This window comes from Pelecanus crispus, chromosome 3, assembly GCF_030463565.1.
Source record: "Pelecanus crispus isolate bPelCri1 chromosome 3, bPelCri1.pri, whole genome shotgun sequence".
NCBI classification, from domain to species: domain Eukaryota; kingdom Metazoa; phylum Chordata; class Aves; order Pelecaniformes; family Pelecanidae; genus Pelecanus; species Pelecanus crispus.
The window spans coordinates 107,995,078-108,014,863 of NC_134645.1; the positions used below are offsets into that span (position 1 = coordinate 107,995,078).

The 19,786-nt window shown below is 35.8% G+C and overlaps 1 protein-coding gene across 1 annotated transcript in view; it reads left to right on the plus strand.

The window, feature by feature from the left end:
- Positions 1 to 19,786, plus strand: part of CSMD1 (CUB and Sushi multiple domains 1) — a 1,273,929-nt gene that overhangs the window by 1,234,442 nt on the left and 19,701 nt on the right. Inside the window, exons 57-65 of the mRNA XM_075708500.1 lie at positions 1,419 to 1,601; positions 6,174 to 6,350; positions 7,318 to 7,497; positions 8,844 to 9,017; positions 9,974 to 10,147; positions 12,597 to 12,670; positions 16,451 to 16,562; positions 17,671 to 17,850; positions 19,527 to 19,571. Coding sequence (XP_075564615.1) covers positions 1,419 to 1,601; positions 6,174 to 6,350; positions 7,318 to 7,497; positions 8,844 to 9,017; positions 9,974 to 10,147; positions 12,597 to 12,670; positions 16,451 to 16,562; positions 17,671 to 17,850; positions 19,527 to 19,571 — 1,299 coding nt within the window. The remainder of the gene's footprint in view (positions 1 to 1,418; positions 1,602 to 6,173; positions 6,351 to 7,317; positions 7,498 to 8,843; positions 9,018 to 9,973; positions 10,148 to 12,596; positions 12,671 to 16,450; positions 16,563 to 17,670; positions 17,851 to 19,526; positions 19,572 to 19,786) is intronic.

The following is a 19,786-nucleotide window of genomic DNA, read 5'->3' on the forward strand; positions in this document are numbered from 1 at the left end:
GACCATTATGCTCTTAGAATTGTCCCCAGAATGGTTTTCACCCATCCCAACTAGCACTCCATCAAACAGTGCACAAATACTTTGCAAGTTGGTCATGTGCTGGAGAACATTCTCAACAGCCACTTTGGATGCAGCCACCCTGTTTTGGAGAGTGAGTTTAACAGTATATATGTGGACAGAAGGAATTCTAGGTCCAAATGTTGTAGGGCAAGGTGACAAGGACAATCTATTCTAGAAGAAGCTGGCACTAAGCAAAATGGACACAACTGAAGCCCACAAATTAGCCTTGAATTCAGGAACTGTGTCTTGGTCTCCTTTTATGAGGAAGCATGATTATAGCCAAAGTGTCTGTCTCAAACTCGCTATACTGAAAGCTTATGCCACACACATAATCATACTTTCTGACTTCAGAAAATTTTAATTTCTACAATAAAAGTTGGAGTTTTCTCAATGTTTTGCTATTGTTATTCCTTTGTTCAAGATTTTGTTCTTCATCTGAGAGGTGTGCCTGTGATGAAAACCCTATGTAAGAAGATACAGACTTCAACCTATGGAATTATTTACACATATTTTGAAAAGAAAACCCAAACCATAGTTTTAAGAAAAATTCAGTCTAGGTGTATAACTAAAAAATGGAGAACAAAGGATAATATTGCTATGAACCACAATTTTGACACAGAGGGATTTAGGAGAGATACAATTTTATGTCAAAATATATAATAAATTGTTGATACTGAGACCATACTTCCTTGACCATCTTGGGTAGAATTTCCTGTAGCAGCCACTTTATCTAATAAGGCAGTTGACTGGTTCATCAGACCTATGAGGACATACCTGAGAGGTCTGTGTTGCAGCATCATCTTTATCTTCTAAAGTGGCAACCAATACTTGCATAAGAATTTAAAGGATAAGGAAAATGATGAGGTGTCCTTTCTATTCTTGACAAGCACAGAGGGCCAGGTGCCGTTTAGTCTTTTCTGTGGTTATATGTATTTCAAATATATTTCTTAAGACACTTGAATATGCTTCTCTTCATGCTTGCTGTTATCTAATTTTTGTTATTAGAAGTCATTACTAGCAGAGAAGTTGAACAATAAAATACAATGTGTAGAAAATGTTATTTATGTCAAAAAGACAACAAATTTGTTGAATTGACAAAAAACGTCAGGGGTGCTTCCTATGTTGACAATTCTCTTATTTATATCACATTCTATGTTTAGGTCTGTATAGGTCTGAGATAAGAAGTAGGCTAAAAAGACATGTTATTTTCATCTTTGGTCCTCGTGCTGGAAGAAAAGTGATTAATTATAATAGAAACAATGCAGTTAGTAGTCATATTTGCAAGAGACTATCTTCACCAGCACTACATTTGCACATAATGTCTCTGCCAATAATTCTGCTCTGTTGTGTGTTAACAGGAAATAATCCTGGCTATTGTGATGATCCAGGAGTACCAGCTCATGGGTCTAGGCTAGGGGATGAGTTCAAAATAAAAAGTCTGCTACGTTTCTCATGTGAAATGGGTTATCAGCTGAGAGGATCTGCAGAACGAACATGCCTGCTTAATGGTTCCTGGTCAGGTATACAGCCTGTGTGTGAAGGTAGGTATTGATACCATCAGCATTTATGACACCATTGGATGACATTTACTAATGACATTCTATTCTTTAATTAAAAAGAAATTCTATGCCAAAAATACGCCTTCATATTGCTCTGCAGAAATTTGATACAAAAGAGTTTGCAAGCAGTTCATGTTTTGCTTGAAAACCTAAATCCAAACTGATAAAGTTTTGGAATATATATTTGTAAGAAGATTGTGAGAAAATAATTTTATTTAAACAAATATTGAGCCTGAAAATAGCTAATAGATACCTGAGATAAATGTAAAATTAAACAAGTGTTTCTGATTGAAGATATGAAAATGGGGTGATAAATAAGTCCATCTTCTAACAATAGAATATTTTAATCTTCTCTTTCTATGTAATGTCTATGCATCAAGGACTGAACAGATGATAAAATAATGTTGCATTCTTAACTAAGTATAAATTAATGTATATTGCTCTACAAAAGACCAATTTTTCATGAGATATACTATTTTTATGCTAGCTCTTTCAGAAGAAATGCAACAGAGAATACTTCTGGAAATCACATTTAAGAATAAGATAAAAACATTTGTTTGCACTTTTTATGCACTGTCAGAATTGGAAAGCATAATGAAAGACTTTAGATTCAGTTTTAAAATGAATTCTTATTTTCCAAGAATTTTTGAAGTTACTTTATCTAATTCATTGGAGTTGATGGATTCTGTAGTAGCTGTTGTCTGCTATACTAAATGATAAAATGGAAGATAAGACAAAATATTTTTAACAAATTTGTTATATTTTTTCACCTAGGGATTTTATCACAGTATCCTCATCTAACAATTGTTCTTTTGCAGTATTCTTCAGCACAGACTAATCTTCTGTCAGTGTAGATACCACCATAATGTATGAAAATGGCAGTGGGCACAGGATCAGTATTTCCAGCAGAAAATTGAAGTTTTGTAATGTCCTTTCTTCTTCCCTTGCATGAAGACATTACATATAGGACAGCAGTACTCACTGGCAGTTTACGGTGTTTGAAATGCTGATGTTTTTTCTTTCTTTATCTTTTTGCTTCAACCTTCTGTTTTCAGAAAAAAAAAAACCCACAAGCAAACAACGAAAAAAGCCCATTTCTTTCCATTTTTCTCTTCTCTTTCAATATTTTCCTGTTTAGTATAAATAAGGATGATATTAGGAGGAGAATGCCTTTTCACCCCTACAAGTCCAAGTTCCAACCTACTGAATTTTTCTCTTCAGTATTTGAAACTTTTATACACAAAAAGTGAATAAGACTTCATTAAAACAGAGGCATTTAGGTATTATTCCAAACATCAATAATACTCAGAGTAATTTTTAATTGACAAACTGTGTTTATTTTAATAAGTCCTATAATCTAGAATTATTAGATTATAACTAAAGTTCTAACTATTATGCTGGGGGCCATCTAGCTGGGGGTCCTGGTGGACAAGTTGAACATAATCAGCAATTTCCCCTTGCTGCAAAGAAGGTTAATGGTATCCTGGGCTGCCTTAGGAGGGAAGTGATCCTTCTCCTCTGCTCAGCACTGATGAAGCAGCATGTGGAGTGCTGGGTCCAGTTCTGTGCTCCTCAATACAAGAAATACATGGACTTACTGGATAGAGTCCAGCAAAGGGCCGTTAAGATAATGAAGGGACTAAAGCATCTCTCCTCTGAGGAAAGGTTGAATGATCTGGGACTGTCCAGACTAGGGAAGAAAAGGCTCAGGGGGATCTTATCAGCATATATAAAAATCTGAAGGCAGGGTGCACAGAAGATGGAGCCAGGCTCTTTTCAGTGGCGCAGAGTGAAAGGACAAGAGGCAATGGCACCAAGTGAACCACAGGACATCTGCCTGAACATCATAGAATCATAGAATGCTTTGGGTTGGAAGGGACCTTTAGAGTTCATCCAACCCAACCCCCCTGCAGTGAGCAGGGACATCTTTAACCAGATCAGGTTGCTCAGAGCCCCATCCAACCTGACCTGGAATGTTTCCAGGGTTGGGGCCTCCACTACCTCTCTGGGCAACCTGTGCCAGTGCTTCACCACCCTCATTGTAAAAAATTCCTGTGAGGGTGCCTGAGCAGAGAGGTGGTGGAGTTTGCATCCTTGTAGACAGTCAAAAGCCATCTGGATATGGTTCTGGACAACTGGCTCTTGGTGTCTCTGCTTGACCAGATTACCTCCAGAGGTCCCTTCCAATGCAACTATTCTGTGATTCTTTGATTCTGTGATTTGCATAAATGCTCTCGGAATGTGATAAATTGAGTTAAGCAAGTAAGTATTATAAGTAGTATAAGAATTATTTTATAGTCAGCTACTGTCAAATTATCATTTTGTCAAAAGATAAGCATCTGCAGACTTGTTGTCTTTGCATAAACTTCATAAATACACTTAGCCTTAATGAATGCATCCAAGCTTTCCTAATGCAGCTCAGTGTTGTACCTTGACCAGTATGTGCACATGGTCTTTAATTTGCTTTATTAGTGTTAGCATCGTAGAATGGTTTGTGTTGGAAGGAGCCTCTAAAAATCATCTAGTCCAACCCCACTGCCATGGGCAGGGACACCTTCCAGTAGATTAGGTTGCTCAAAGCCCCACCCCGCCTGACCTTGAACATTTCCAGGGATGGGACATCCACAGTTTTGCTGGGCAACCTGTTCCAGTGTCTTGCCACACCTTTGGTAAATAATTTCTTTGTTATGTCCAATCCAAATCTCCCCTCTTTCGGTTTAAAACCATTACCCCTTGTCCTATCACAACAGGCCCTGGCAAAAAGTCTGTCCCCATCTTTCTTATAAGTCCCCTTTAAGTACTGAAAGGCTCCAATAAGGTCTCCCAGGAGCCTTCTCTTCTCCAGGCTGAACAACCCCAACTGTCTCAGCCTTTCCTCATAGGAGAGGTGTTCCATTCCCCTCATTATTTTCGTGGCCCTCTTCTGGACCTGCTCCAACAGGTCCATGTCTTCCTTGTGCTGAGGGCTCCAGAGCTGGATGCAGTACTCCAGGTGCAGTCTTACAAGAGTGGAGTAGAGGGGGAGAATCCCCTCCCATGACCTGCTGACCATGTTTCTTTTTATGCAGCTCAGTGTATGATTATGGCTGGAATTCCTCCAGTTCTCTAAGGAGGAAGGAGCAGCAGAGACAAAACTGCTGTGTAGTGACCGTAGCTCCTCATTCTCTGTCCCCTCTGCACCACTTGTGTGGCAGGTAGAGGAGCCTGAAGTAAAGGAATGAAGTTAACACTGGAAAAGAGGGGAGGAAAGGTGTTGGTTTAATGTTTGACTTTTTGTCCCTATCCAAATCAATTTTAATAGGTAGTGAATTAAAGGAATTGTCCCCAAGTTGAGTCTGATTTGCCCACAATGGTAACTGGCAAGCAATTCCCCTGTCTTTATCTTGACCCATGAGCTTTGTCATCCTTCCCGCTGAGGAGGGGACAGTGAGCAAGCAGCTGGGCGGGCATCTGGCTGTTAGCCAAGGCTAATCCACCACAGTATTCCAAGCCATTAAGTTTTATCATAGTTATATTTGATCATATCATTGTACTAGACTAAATCATTTCACTTCACAAAAGACCACACTTATTTGTGCTGTAGGAAGCATAGAAAGTGTTGCCAGCTCTTGAAAGCTCTGCAAGAGACAGTTGAAATACATCCTCCCAGTCTTACAAACTGCTTCATGCTCCATGGAAGGTTGAAGAAAAGAGTTTGATTTAGTGGCACCTTTCTTCCTAACCCTTGATTAACCCTGTTAGTCTCTTAACCCCATGACAGCTTTATTTTATTCCTATGAAAAAGAATAGTCTCTGCCCAGCAGTGGAATTTTATCATACTTCTGCCAGTATCCTGACTGCTGGGATGGTCCAACAAAGGCGCTTTAGAGGAAAGTTGGTAGAAAAACTCAAAACAAACTAATCCTTCTCATGATTGGCTGGTCCATTAGGGGGAGGGAAAAAAAAAAACCCACCAAACAAAAAAACCCACTAGACTCTCCCCAAAAAACAACATATAATCAAAGTAAACCACTGTCAAATCTTGGATGTATGAAGATGAAACATAATCATTGCCTTAATGTATAACTACAGATGCCAAAAAGATATGGAGGACAATACAGAATGTCTGTTCTTTTCTTGAGTCAAAAAAGAAATGGACAGGAAGATTATAATTTATTATTTATACATTTTTACAATTGAAAAAGGAGATACCAGAAGACAGGAAGAGAATAGAAAAATGTGCCCAAAGACAAAACAGAGGCACAGTTCTGTCAGAAAGTCCTGAATGATCTTTCTTCTCTACAGTGACTGCACTGGATAGAGTGGAACATTTACAAGCAGTGTAAACTATCTGAATCAGCTATTGGAAAAACAGAATAAAACAAATGCAAATAAAGTGATCATATTAACAAAGAGAAATAAGATATTAACTCAAAAATATACCTATGAAACGCTTTCTTAGTAAAACTTGCTATAGCTTTTTTAAAAGATGGGTTATTGACCTACTTTTTTTTTTTTTTCCAGTTAGTCACCTATCATGGAAATACTGATTTTTTTTTAACCTTTTCTTCACAGCTGTATCTTGTGGAAACCCTGGGACCCCAGCCAATGGTATGATAATATACACTGATGGAATATTATTCTCCAGCTCAGTCATTTATGCCTGCTGGGAAGGTTACAAAACTTCAGGGCTAACTACTAGACATTGTACTGCTAATGGGACATGGACTGGCACTGCTCCAGACTGCACAGGTCAGAAATAAACTTTCTTCCTCTAAAGCTTTAAAGTAGTAAGTTATCCAGCCTTCCTACTGAAAATAATGATTATTTTGTTAGATAACACATTTTTCCCCATTCATCTGTCTTGTAATACACAAATATTTTATATATCTAATGGTACATGCCTTTTTAATACATGCTAGATGTTTCCAGAACTACCTTTTTAAGATGGATACATATGTATGTGTTCTGTATTTGTTTACCTCATTAATGTCAAGACTGAAAATACATTATTCTTGAGAATAGGTGTTCCCCTAGAGCTTCCTTTAGCTTAGGTTTCTTTGGGGGGGGTTGGGATTTTTTTTTTGCTTATGTACAGAGGATGAAGTTCTGGTAGTTCTAAATCAGACTTTACCTAACTGGATGCATTACTGTGCCATCTTTTATTGTGAGCCAAAGGAGCATCTGACTGATAACCATTCTGCTAAGGACCAAGAGTGAGGGAGCAGTGACTACATCAGGGAAGGGAGCAGGGAGCAGAGGGGTGCTCCAAGGCCAGAAGGGCCAGTGGCCTCAAACCCAAGGCCAGACCCAGAGTACATCAGTATGGTGAATCAAAAAAAAAAAGAGGAATGTCGTAACTGCTGGAATTGCATTGTATCATAAACATTAGGCATAATGTGACAAAGATCCCAGTATGAAGGAAAGAAAAGCCCTGTCAAAACTGCCACTAACGTATCAGTCTGCACTAGCGGTAGAGCATACCAGTTTAAGCTAGTGTATTTGAGGAACACAATATTTGACCCACGCTATTGCAATACCTCAAAAATACGACTTTTTAGCTAGAAATTAAAGATAACATTTTTGATTTTGTGTGAAATACATTGATCAAAATTTTTCTTGTTTTGTACACTAAAAAAGAGGACCTTAGCTATACACAGTTCAATGTTTCATTACATGTTTATTGAAAAAAAAACCCCTTTTTTCATTTCCTCACTAGTGATCAGCTGTGGAGATCCAGGTGCATTAGCAAATGGCATTCAGTTTGGAAATGATTTTACCTTTAATAAGACAGTCAGCTATCAGTGCAATCCAGGATATTTGATGGAGCCTGCCAGTTCATCTACCATGCGTTGTATAAAAGACAGCACTTGGAACCAAAGTAAACCAATTTGCAAAGGTGTGCCTTTGAATTTAAATAGTTTACAAATACTGTTTTGATATTATATGTGAAATCCACTAATCAGTGTCTTTATATATAAAAAATTGTCAAAATGTTCTCTGGGACAATTAACATGCAAATACAACTAAAACATTTACATAAGTATTTGTGTAAAATTTGTATTTATTTTGCACATATGCTGTGGTACAATATCAGTCAGAATAGCAACATTAATGACTGCAGTAGAACCAAATTGCTCTGCAATGAAGATTATCAGAGTGCTCAGTTTAAAATGCTAGGAATGAAGTACCCATTTTCCTTTTATCCCTTTTTTTTAGCCCTTTTATCTTGGATTAGATGGCCAAAATCTGTAAAGGGATCCTGAAAACCAACCTTTCTATAAAAGATTCCCGTGTTGCATTAGTGTAGTCATCACAAATAGCCAAAAAGCTGCTTCACATATAGCTAATTACAAGTGCTAACGTAAAGGTCATAGTGGGGATGAGGCTGAAAGGCAAATAAGGTAGCCTGGTGAAAATTGTTAGCACTACTACAGCAGCTCAGGGAGTAAATTTAACAGCCTACGGCATCTTCTGCTTATAAAAGGCCTACACTGCCAACTAATCTAGCACTGCTTTAAAGTGATGTCTGAGTCTAGCCTACTAATTAAATTTTGACATATGTATTTGACTGCATTTTCTGTTGTAAAAATCACTGACTGAGTCATTTTACAGTTGTGCTCTTTGTTGAAAGAACTGATGTGTAAATGTAAACTTGGTAATTCCAGATTTCATCATTTTGGGCACTCTTTCAGAAGCTGAAAAATATCAGAATACTTTTAGAGAGTCTTAGCCACTAATTACCAATAAAGTCAATGTCCATTTTGTGCTGAAAACCTTGGAAAATGAGTGGGTGAATGAACAAAGTCATATTAAGGGCTGTAAATAGTGCTGCAAAATTAGTTTAAAATAAAATGCAATTATTTAGAATTGTAGAATCACAGAAACATATTTATCAAAATAAATAATATTTATTGAACACTTTTACCTATCTCAGTAGCCTGTTGCCAGCAATAATCAGTAATGAATATGTAAGGAAGAGACTCAGAACTAGGTATGCTATATACTCTTCTGGCTTCCAGCAACCTAGAGCTCAGGGACTTCCTAAACCTAGAGGTGGTATTTTTGTATTTAAATTGGCTTTCTGTCTATTACATGCTGCTTTGTCAACACAGGAATGTTTTGTTGGAACTGAACAGCGTGAAATACTTTTTTTTTAGTTTCGAAAATATGAATAAATATTATGTTGCATTCTCCTAAACCCTGTAAAGTCTTGAAATTATAACTTTTCTTTTTGTGATACAGCTATTACCTGTGGCCCCCCTCCACCAGTACTTTACGGGAAAGTGGAAGGATCTGATTATCGCTGGGGTGCCAGTGTGAGTTACAGCTGTGCAGAAGGCTATCAGCTATCTAACACAGCTATTCTCTCCTGTGAGGGTCGAGGAATTTGGCGGGGAGACATCCCACAATGTTTGCGTAAGTTTTCAGGGTACAATTGTGTTGGGCTTCACCAAAGCTACAATCAGTTTTCTCAGGCTACAATCAGTTGTTTCAGGCTACAGATTCTCACCTTTTTAAAAAAACTCAGCCAGATCAGGTGATATATGGACTACTGCAGGATTCTCCCTCCTTCTTCCAAAAAGCATACCTCATTATGAAATTGAGTGGTTGTGTCCTCTTAAGGTCATGGTCTTCTTTCCCCAACAGTCACCTACATCTTATTACCTAATTGGACCTGTCACCATTTGCCTTACTGATAATCTTTTTGAATGTTCTGAATTTGACTTGTAGTGAGCATGATTAAAATATTCGTGTATACTTTTCCTTTTTTCTTCCCTGTTTTCATTTCCAGTAACAGGTGAAAATAAGGATCCTAACCCTTAAGTTCATAGCCTTTCTCTCCTTTCTAAATTCTTTTCTCTTTCCTGAGGGCGAGTATATAGCCTCATATCTTGTTTGTATTTGTTTTTCAGCTTCTTCTAAATCTGTCAACTCACCTCTTTCAGTGCTTGAAATCTTATCAGGACTCTGACAAACATTTTTCCTTTTACTTAATTAGGGCAAAAATATCCAGCGTACTCATCTGAGGGTGACTGATGTGAAAACTGGATGCATTTTGAAGCATTACAATAAAACATTGTCTATTTTGAGATTACTTTGTCATCCAAATCTAATCAGCATTTAAGTGTCTCAATTAAAAGGTCTATTTTTCCAGGTTAAGTTTTATACTTATAATAACTATAACAGTGATGATTAATTTTAAATTGCTGTCAAGAATTTATCGGAGCTACAATTCTACACAGATAAATGAACATAGCATTTGTACTTATATTCAGTATGCCTAACTTGCACATAAAACAATGTAGAAGACTTCAGTTGAAGCATGTGCAGTATTTAATAACTTTTTTTTCCTTTCCTTTTTTATCTATTAGCTGTGTTTTGTGGTGATCCTGGTACTCCAGCAGAAGGACACCTCAATGGAAAAAGTTTCACCTACAGATCTGAAGTTAGCTTTCAGTGTAGACCCCCTTTCATTCTGATAGGCTCTTCAAGAAGATTCTGTCAAGCAGATGGTACTTGGAGTGGAATTCAGCCAACATGCATTGGTAATAACTGTCACTACTTATGCTGTTTCTACTGAGAATATTCTTGATAAACTATTACCCTATCATAAATCTAGCAGTTAGCTTTCCAAATATAGAAAACGTCTGTGTAATATAAAAAGAACTAGATAAATAAGGTTATATTTTGAGTACAAATTTTTAGGATAAACACAATCACATATGAAGTCATTTGTAAATTTACATGATTGCTTGTCTGCTGGAAATGCAGAATGTCAATAAGTGCAAGCACATAAATTTGTTCCATCTATTTTTAGAATCTTTTAGATACGCAGAAGACTTTGGCGTATTAAAGACTAGATTCTGTTACTGGAGAGTTAAAGACATTTGTCAGAATCAATCCTAAATCAAAAAGCTTTTTGGACTTTGTGAAAGTGGTTTGTACAGCTCAAAAGAGTGAAACATACTGTGTCTGATCTTTTGAAATTCTCATAAACTGCCAAGTATTATCAGTTTCTCATTGACTGATGTGCAACTGATAGGCTTTTAGCACGTTACATACTCAGACTAGCTGAGAGACCTGGTGGACACCTGTAACTCCCACTGACATCAGTATTTGATGCAGCTTGGGGCGACTTGTTAGAGAAAATTATTTTGGTGTTATAATAGAAAAATCCTTGTTGATATTTCTAAACAAACACATTCAGATATAGACTGTAGCCCATTTATGTATTTTGGTGTGGCTGAGATATTGGCTATGTGGAAGAGCTGGGGTGGGCACTCTGGGAAAAGGTGGCAAACATGATTGTTGAAAGCAGCCTGTATTTGTAAATTAAGACATTAAGACTCAATATAATTTTTTAATGTGAATTCAAAATTCCTTCTGTCCATAGTTTTTATGAACTGGGAAATCCATCTTACATCTACTTTTTGTAACAAAGGCAAGAAAGTTTACAAAAGCTAAATCTCAGGTCTATTGTGAAGAATCAAATTTGAAAACGTATTTGTCTATTTATATTTTCTAGAGCATAATATAGAAGTACATGAAAAATTATACATCAAAGACATAAGCTTTTCTTTTACATCATATTTTTTATGTTATTGTAAAAAGAAAATATTAGACCATCTAAAATATTTACAGATAACATTGTTAAGCAATTTGAAAATTAAGATCCGTGAACAATACCTAGAATTATGCCTAGCAGTACCATATGATGGCACATGATGGCGAGCTTTTCTATATCTGGATATTCATAATTCCCTTAAAATACTTTGAGAAGTCTTCCTTTTTTCCCCACTGTTTCTTCAGATGAGACATATCTTAAAAAGTCAATTCAGCTTCATGTGTCTATTATTTGCAATGGCTTTCCAGCTGATGATAATTTGTAAAAAGTTATGGAGCTGTTCAAGCATCTCAAGGTCAGGAGTGTTTTTATTCTCGCACATTAGGTCAACATCCACCTAAGTTTTGAAGCCTTTGGTAAATATCAGTCCAGTTGAATTGTTATGCTCTACTGATGGTCAACATTGAAAATGGAAGTTGGCCAAGAGTGAAATGACATGTCACATTATTGTGATAAGTTCAGTTTTCCTTCTGTAGAAAACTAAAAATGCTGACAGATGAAATATAGTCCCGGGTTGCGTTCTTTGTAATGCAGTGTCAGCACAAAAGCAGACTTGGTTGCCAAGAGAGAATCACGTAGCAAAGATCCATCAGATCAAGTCCTGTGCTGTCTACCTGGTGGATGTGACTGGGCAACCCCAAAGCAAATAAACCATCAGAATGTGAAGTGGACATCACTAAATCAAAGATAGTTTCAGGCTGCTTTAAATTACACGCATGAAACTGTTCATCATATAATTATATGGTTCTTATATTATATAGTTATACCTTGTTGGCGTACCTTTTTTTGTGGGGGGATTGTCTTTTCATTCACCATCAACTGAGGTAGTAGTCCATTTGAAACTTTTGTTTTCTTGGTGACATAGAAAAAATTCTATGATAAAATTAAGTATTTTACTTGGTATAAGAAAACAGGTTGGGTTTGTGTTTAGTTTTTTTTGGGGGGTTGGGTTTTTTTTTTTTGGAAATCTACCTTAATCATTCAGCTGTTCATTGGGAAAGAAGAGAAGATGATTACCCTATATGTTCCATCTGCATTGTGAATAGTGGGATATACTATGTATTCAAAAAGGTTTAAAAGGATAAGCTTAGCAAAAATTAATGCAATCTTAACTCTACTGTCTACACTGCCAAAGATACCGGCAAAAAATACCCTTAAATAATGGCAATGTACTGAAACAAAGCACTGTGATGTATCTTGGAAATTTAATTGGAAATACAAATTTAATATATAGAAATACACACATTCCATTAAAAATTCAATTCTTGTTGTCACTTGACATTGATGAAATGACTTGATCTTTGCAAACAGTTTTAGACTATTTTTTCCATGCCATAATAACATCTGTTGTGTTTCATATTTTACATTAGATCCAGCTCACAATACATGTACAGATCCTGGTACTCCACATTTTGGAATACAAAACAGTTCCAGAGGTTATGAGGTAATTCTTATATTCATTAGCTTTTTAAAATGAAGATGCATTTAATAATTACAAATATAATAAATTATCTGTAGGCTTAAATGTCTGATGTAAACCTTAGGAAATTTCTGCTCCTTTTTAATAAAAACTCATGCTTCATTCCAAGCTTTTTTTTTAACATACAGCTTAAAGAAAGAACTCCTAACCTTGCAATATATCATGTGTTCAATCCTTTAGGAGACTTCAGTAAAGAGGTCTATTTATAAATTGATTACCTAATATGATATGACATGATATAATTAATTTGCTTTATGATCATAATTCTTTCATACATTGATGAATAGCCAGTAAATACCTAACAACCAAAGACCTGTCTGATCCAAAGGCCACATAGTCCTTGACCAAAAAGTCAGCAAGTAGCTTTACTAAATGAACAATTCGTGTTACATTTTATTCAGTCAGAGAAGATAAAATTATTCTGTATGTTGGATCCAGGTTCTCTGTGAAGAATGTCCTTTCTATAATTTCCAAATTCCTCACAGGTTGCTAGTTTACCAAATGACAGTCAGAAAAGTGACTGAGGAAATAAAAGTAGATGCAGCTATGACCAATCCACAGTCATTATATAGACTGATTAACCTCATGTGGATATATCCTTCAGGTATAAATACTTGTGACTGGAATCTAAAATATGTTCTGTTTCGGTTTCCTGCTTATTTTTGAACCTAAGGCAGTGTGCCACATGGTATTTCGATCAAGTTAGTAGAACTGTCCTTCAAAAAATCCTTTCTGTAAGTTCCTCTGGTTATTTGTACTCTCCCTCTCCTGCAATTGTGCTGCCTGTTTTTGCTGTGGCTGTCAGCTCTTTTCTTCACCTTCTGCTCCTGCCTGGCTGACGGATGCCCAGGCACTTCTCCCCTAGCCACATCTTCTGGCCTCACTCCTGAGGTGGTTCTTCTTCTAGTAATAGGTTCAGTTGCCTTTCTGTCGTCGCATCTTGACCCTATACCTGTCCCCATCATCACTTCAAAAGCAACTTTAATTTTGGCATCTAATTTGATCAGGGGTTCGGTTTTTCTTTATCTCCCCCTTTCACCTGCCTCACAAGTTGCCTTTAATATCAGAATTGTACTGGCCAATTCGCTGTTCTCATGTCTGTTGAACATGACGGCTAATTTTCCCTTCTCTTTCACCTCACTCTAGAGGCAATAGTAGGTCTTCACCTGTTCTGTATTTAGTCTTTCTCAAGTATGTGTGTGGTGGGTTGACCCTGGCTAGACACCAGGTGCCCACCAAAGCCACTCTATCACTCCCCCTCCTCAGCTGGACAGGGGAGAGAAAATATAACGAAAGGCACGTGGGTCGAGATAAGGACACGGAGAGATTATTCACCAATTACCATCACAGGCAAAACAAACGAATTAGGGAAAAAATTAATTTAATTTATTACCAATCTAAACAGAGTAAGATAATGAGAAAAACTAAATCTTAAAACACCTTCCCCCCACCCTTCCCTTCTTCCTGGGCTTAACTTCACTCCCAAATTATCTAGCTCCTCCCCCCGAGCAGCACAGGGAGATGGGGAATGGGGGTTGCTGTTAGTTCATCAGATGATGTTTCTGCTGCTCCTTCTTCACTGACCTTGGTGTTTGCGTAGTTGTTTCTCTCACATATTCTCAGTTCTCTCTTCTGACTGCTGCAGTTGCTGTTGCACAGGTTTTTTTCCCCTTCTTAAACAAGTTATCCCAGAGGCACCATGACCGTCGCTGATGGGCTCGGCCTTGGCCAGCGGCGGGTCTGTCTTGGAGCCAGCTGGCATTGGCTCCGTTGGACGTGGGGGAAGCTTCTAGCAGCTTCTCACAGAAGCCACCCCTGTAGTCTCCCTGCTACCAAAATCTTGCCACGCAAAACCAATACAATGTGCTTTCACTGTCAGATCACTATCTGGTACAACAAGATGTAGACTTCTCTCCATTTACTAGTGTATATGTGATTAGTATTATTAGTATTACTAGTATTATTAGTATATTGGTATATGTGATTACTAGTTCTTCCTGTTTGTATGACTTAGCCAGGCTTCTAGAAATTGGTTTTAACAGTCTTTCCTCATTTCAGAAAGGTGTCATGACAGGCAGCAGTCCTTTGAAGAGCTTTCCCCTACCAGCATCCTATCTTGCCCCATTCATTTTGTGCCTTTTGTGCTTCACTGTGCTGTGACTGTTACAAATGCCTCCAAAGCTTTTCATCCAAGTATTATACAAAGAGTGCATTGCTTTTATTTTTACTTTCACCTGTAAAATGAGAAAGAAATATAATTCTGTAACTACCTTGAACCTAGACATTATTTTTTTTCCTTGGTCTTTTGGATCAGTGAGGAAATATTTGCAGCTTATCATTACTTACTGGTGCCAGAATTGGCAATTTCACAAGAAGTAAGATGACTTAGAGTCAAGACCAGCTACATTCTGTTCTGGTCTTTACTGCAGACATGCTGTGTGTTCTTGTCAAGATAAAGAGATGCATATGTTTAAAAATGGTTATAAATAGATAAGTCTACAAAGCCATAGTGGTAATTTGACCTTTAAAAATACCAGTGAATTTCCCAAGCCACTTCAGGAAGAAATGGTGCTTCATTTCCTGAACATCTATCATGATAATCTGTTTTTATGTAACTGAGTATATAGTTAACAAGTAGGCACTTTTGAAGATAACTGCCCATTTTTAATGTCTGTTGAAGTCCTTCTGTGAGTTTGCAGTGTAGAGCTATCTGCATTTATATACCTGCAAGCTACTTTATTAATACACATTGATCACTAGTCATTTGTAACTTACTCGCTCTTGTCCATGTGATATGTCACTTTATAATTAAGTAAGATAATTTTAAATAATACTAATTTATGTGCAGTTTTTTTTCATTTCATCCAATCATATTTATGGCCAAGATGTTCTATCTCAAATGAAAACAATGTTTTACTGGTCAGTCCTGCATCCTTAAATATCTTGGCCTGGAGTTGTATTCTGGTTACTTTTATCAATACCATCAATAAGTGCATTTTACTAGAACTTTCCACACAATCTGTCTCTTGTATGTTAGGAAAATTCTTCATCACTTGCAATTTTGTATCCAGTTTTCATGCTTTTCTATTCTCAGCAGAATTCTAAAGAGAGTTTTCTCAGTTACTTTACCTTTTGTTCTGAGAAAGGTCATATTACAGTTGACCATAGGAAGGTTTTCCATAACATCACTCTGCTAGTTGAACATCTCACATAAAACTCAGGTAGTTTATAGTAACAAATGCAGTGTAAGGAATTGTGGTCTGGAGTTTTCTCTAGTGAATTTATTTGTGGATGGAACAGTTCTTCATAGGTTTTTTATTTTTCCTTTTTCCTCTTAAAAAACATTTTTAGTTGACCAAGTGACACAATGAGAAACCTTTGAAACAGACTTTATGGTCAAGTTCTATTGAAATACATGCAGTGATGTACAGGAAAGAGACACATCATAGTCATCTAGTTTTCTTCTGTCATGCTGACAAACTAATAAGCTGAAATATATGAGTGTCATTCTTTTCCATGTGCACGGCCTTGTCAATATTTTTTCACTTACTGCTTTCAAATAAGGTTAAAAAAGATCAACCGTGGAAACTTTTCATCTCATAAAAAAAAGTTTCACTCTAGAAACTGTAAAAAGAGGACATTTTTATTTTTTTAAAAATCTCTCTCGTAGCTTATTCGCTGTCTTGATATCTGACTACACATGATGGATACCTCTTTTATCTAACATTCTGTTTTGATCCTTAGGTTGGGAGCACAGTCTTTTTCAGATGCAGAAAAGGTTATCATATTCAGGGATCTACCACCCGTTCTTGTCTTGCTAACTTAACTTGGAGTGGCATACAGTCTGAATGCATTCGTAAGTCTCGTTTCTTATCCAATGAGATAGAATATTGTGCAATTTTAAAAGATTTACAAAGTGATGCATGTGGAAATTCATAGTAAATTATATGCTACAAAAAAGCAAGTTTATTTAAAACAGTATTTTTAAATGTTTTTTGTTTCCTATTCCAAGACCAAAGATGTATTTGGGATATTAATTTGAAATAAGATTTTTCAGATCTTTTTCATGAAGTTCACAATAATTCCATCCGTTTTACTCAAAAATGTTTGTCCTCATTAACCCACTGCATTAGCTGCATTAAATTAATCTAGGGGTTTTGTGTGTGTTGGATTAATAGAGAACAGAAGGTGGCCTGAAGTATGTATGGGGTTAATTTGTTGGCTAGTATTTTGTGAATGATAAACTAGAACTCAGCAAAATTCATCTTTTCTGGGCTATGCATGGGTATGCAAATTATTAGTGTATTTATAGTTCTGTATGGATTGGAGGACATCAAATAACTATTGTATTAAAATATACTGATCTAAGGTAACAGTAATTCATTAGAATCACCTTAGATTCTTATCCTATTTCAAATTATCTTTGGGTTGTTATAAATGAACACCATGGAGTACAGAGAAAGAAGCATACTGAGCAACTATATCTGTTATAATCAATGTATTATGACAAAGCCTTCCTATGGAACCTTTATTTCAATTAGAATTTATAATGAATTTATTTAGCACAATAACCACTCTGTAATTTTCAAGGCTCTGTAAAACATTGAGTGGAAGCAAGGCTCGAAGCTGTGACAGTGCAATAATTCACAGGACCAATCATTGCACCATGTACAATGGCCTGTGCTTCCCTTCATTTTAACTCTTTTCTGTTTGCTATCATGATTTAATTTTGGTGTATTGTTTAAAAATATGTGATACTATAATTTCCATCTTCCCGCAATAATATATGTATATACTCAGAGTGTTACTTTTACAAGTAATAGCTACTTGATATTTCTAAAAGGTGTACAAAGTTTACACAATGAAAGGGAATAACTTGGCACACATTTATTTCAAATTACGTACTCTAATGCTATGGAAACTGTTTACAACCACTTTTTCTAACTCTAAAAAAACCTTTGCAGCTCATGCTTGTAGGCAGCCAGAGACGCCGGCACATGTAGATGTGAAAGCAATAGATCTTCCTACTTTAGGGTATACTTTGGTATATACCTGTCAGCCAGGATTTTTTCTTGCTGGTGGATCAGAGCATCGGACATGTAAACCAGATATGAAATGGACAGGAAAATCACCTATTTGTAAAAGTAAGTCATCACTCAAGTGATATGTTGGGCCCTACTTGATTGGATTTCATTTCCCCTGACGTTTTTATTTTATATAGAATGATTAAATTTTTTCCCTTGCTATTTAAAAACGCATATGACACAACAGCTTTTACTTTGTGAAAGAAACAGTAAGAAAATCAAAGTGAGCATAGCATCTAGAACTTGTAGAGGAAAACATTTGGATATCTGTGTGTAGATGCACAGGCACACATATATAAGTTTACCCCTAACAACAGTAAACAAAACCTAAACAATATAAAGTATTAGTTTTAACTATATTTATCTTTATGTCACAGTTTTAAAGAGTATTTCAATGTATTCAGTGTTTAATGTATGAATTTCTATTAGGAACAAAGAAAGTTATTTCATAGCTTGGCTTTTATATTAATTCAGGTATGCTTTTTGTCTAAGAAAATATTCTAAAATAAAAGTTAACAATAAAATAAAAAAATAAATACATCTTTCACCAGATTCCAGTTTTATTTATATCCATGTAAATTTCATATAGTTTTGCTGGAGTAGCTCTAAGTATATAGTTATGAGGGTTAAATTTGCTCTTCACATGTCAATAAACATGGCCATAAGTTCCCAATCAGAAAAATAAAACAAAACTATATTTAGAATATGAATAAAGGAAAAATAGTCAGATGGCATGGGAAAGACGTTTTCAACAAAGTTTTTAATTCTAAAATGTCAAACAATGCTAAATAGATTTGATGTTTGAACAATATTTGATTTTTCATTAATGTATGGCTAGACTTCTTTGTTTCAACATTGTCAAGACACGTATCTACACATAAAATTTTATCTTCTTATTCTAGTTCCCTAAAGGGTGATTTTTCTTGGGTACTATATAAGTAATAATTTGAGATAATGTTCTTATAGGATTTTTGTTAATTTTCTTTTTTTTTTAATTGAAGATAAAATACAGAAAAGGTTTCTATAAGCAAGAATTCTTTTTTTTTATTGGTTTACAGTCTTTAGGTATAATACTCCTTGAGTACCCCACATTCTTTGTGCTTTCTTACCATTTGATCAGTCTAATCAGTAAATTTCTGCTCCTAAAGAAAAAAAAAAACATGTAAGACCAAATATTTCTATGGGACATTAACCTTTTTGAAGTGACTAATGATATGAGACCAGAACTTGATCTGGGGTCAATGGACATAACTCTGCTGAGTGTGCCAGAAATATAGCAAATTACACTGGCTGTGACACTTTCCCATGATATCTGATCTTGTCATGTTAATTCAGCTATCTGGCTTTTGCTGGTTTGTGTCATAAATGTATCAGTCTTTATTAACACAATTTTTACTATATTTAATATATTATTATTCATAATTAGATATAGTATTTGTCCCCTCTATAAGGCTCTCTTTTATAGCACTGGGACTGATATAAAAATTTAGGCCTAAATGTATGAAATTGGATAGCCAGATAACTTTCCACAGTAAAAATGTTGTTTACCTAAATTATTTTCTGATAGTTTTGTGTAATTATATAGGTTTGAACATGCAAAGTATTCAAGACCAGTTGTTTCTCTTTTAAATATGGGTCTATTGGATAAGACATGATTGCATCCATCAGGCATTGTTTTCACATTCTTTTAAAAAAAAAATGTTCATGAAAATGATAATTTGTCTTTTTACTTGTAGGTAAAGGAGTGAGAGAAGTTAATGAAACAATAACTAAAACTCCAGGTTTGTATACAAGAAGAGTTTTAGATCTAAATAAATTAAATTGATTTACACCCTAGATTGTTATGGATAATAAAACTATTTCCAATTTTTAACTTTTTATTACTCATTTCAAAGGAATAAAAATGTTGAGGTCTTTCATAATAACAGGTGCTATGTAAAACCTATTCTATGAAACTCTTTCCCAAACATTTTTTTAATTTCTACAGTACCAATTT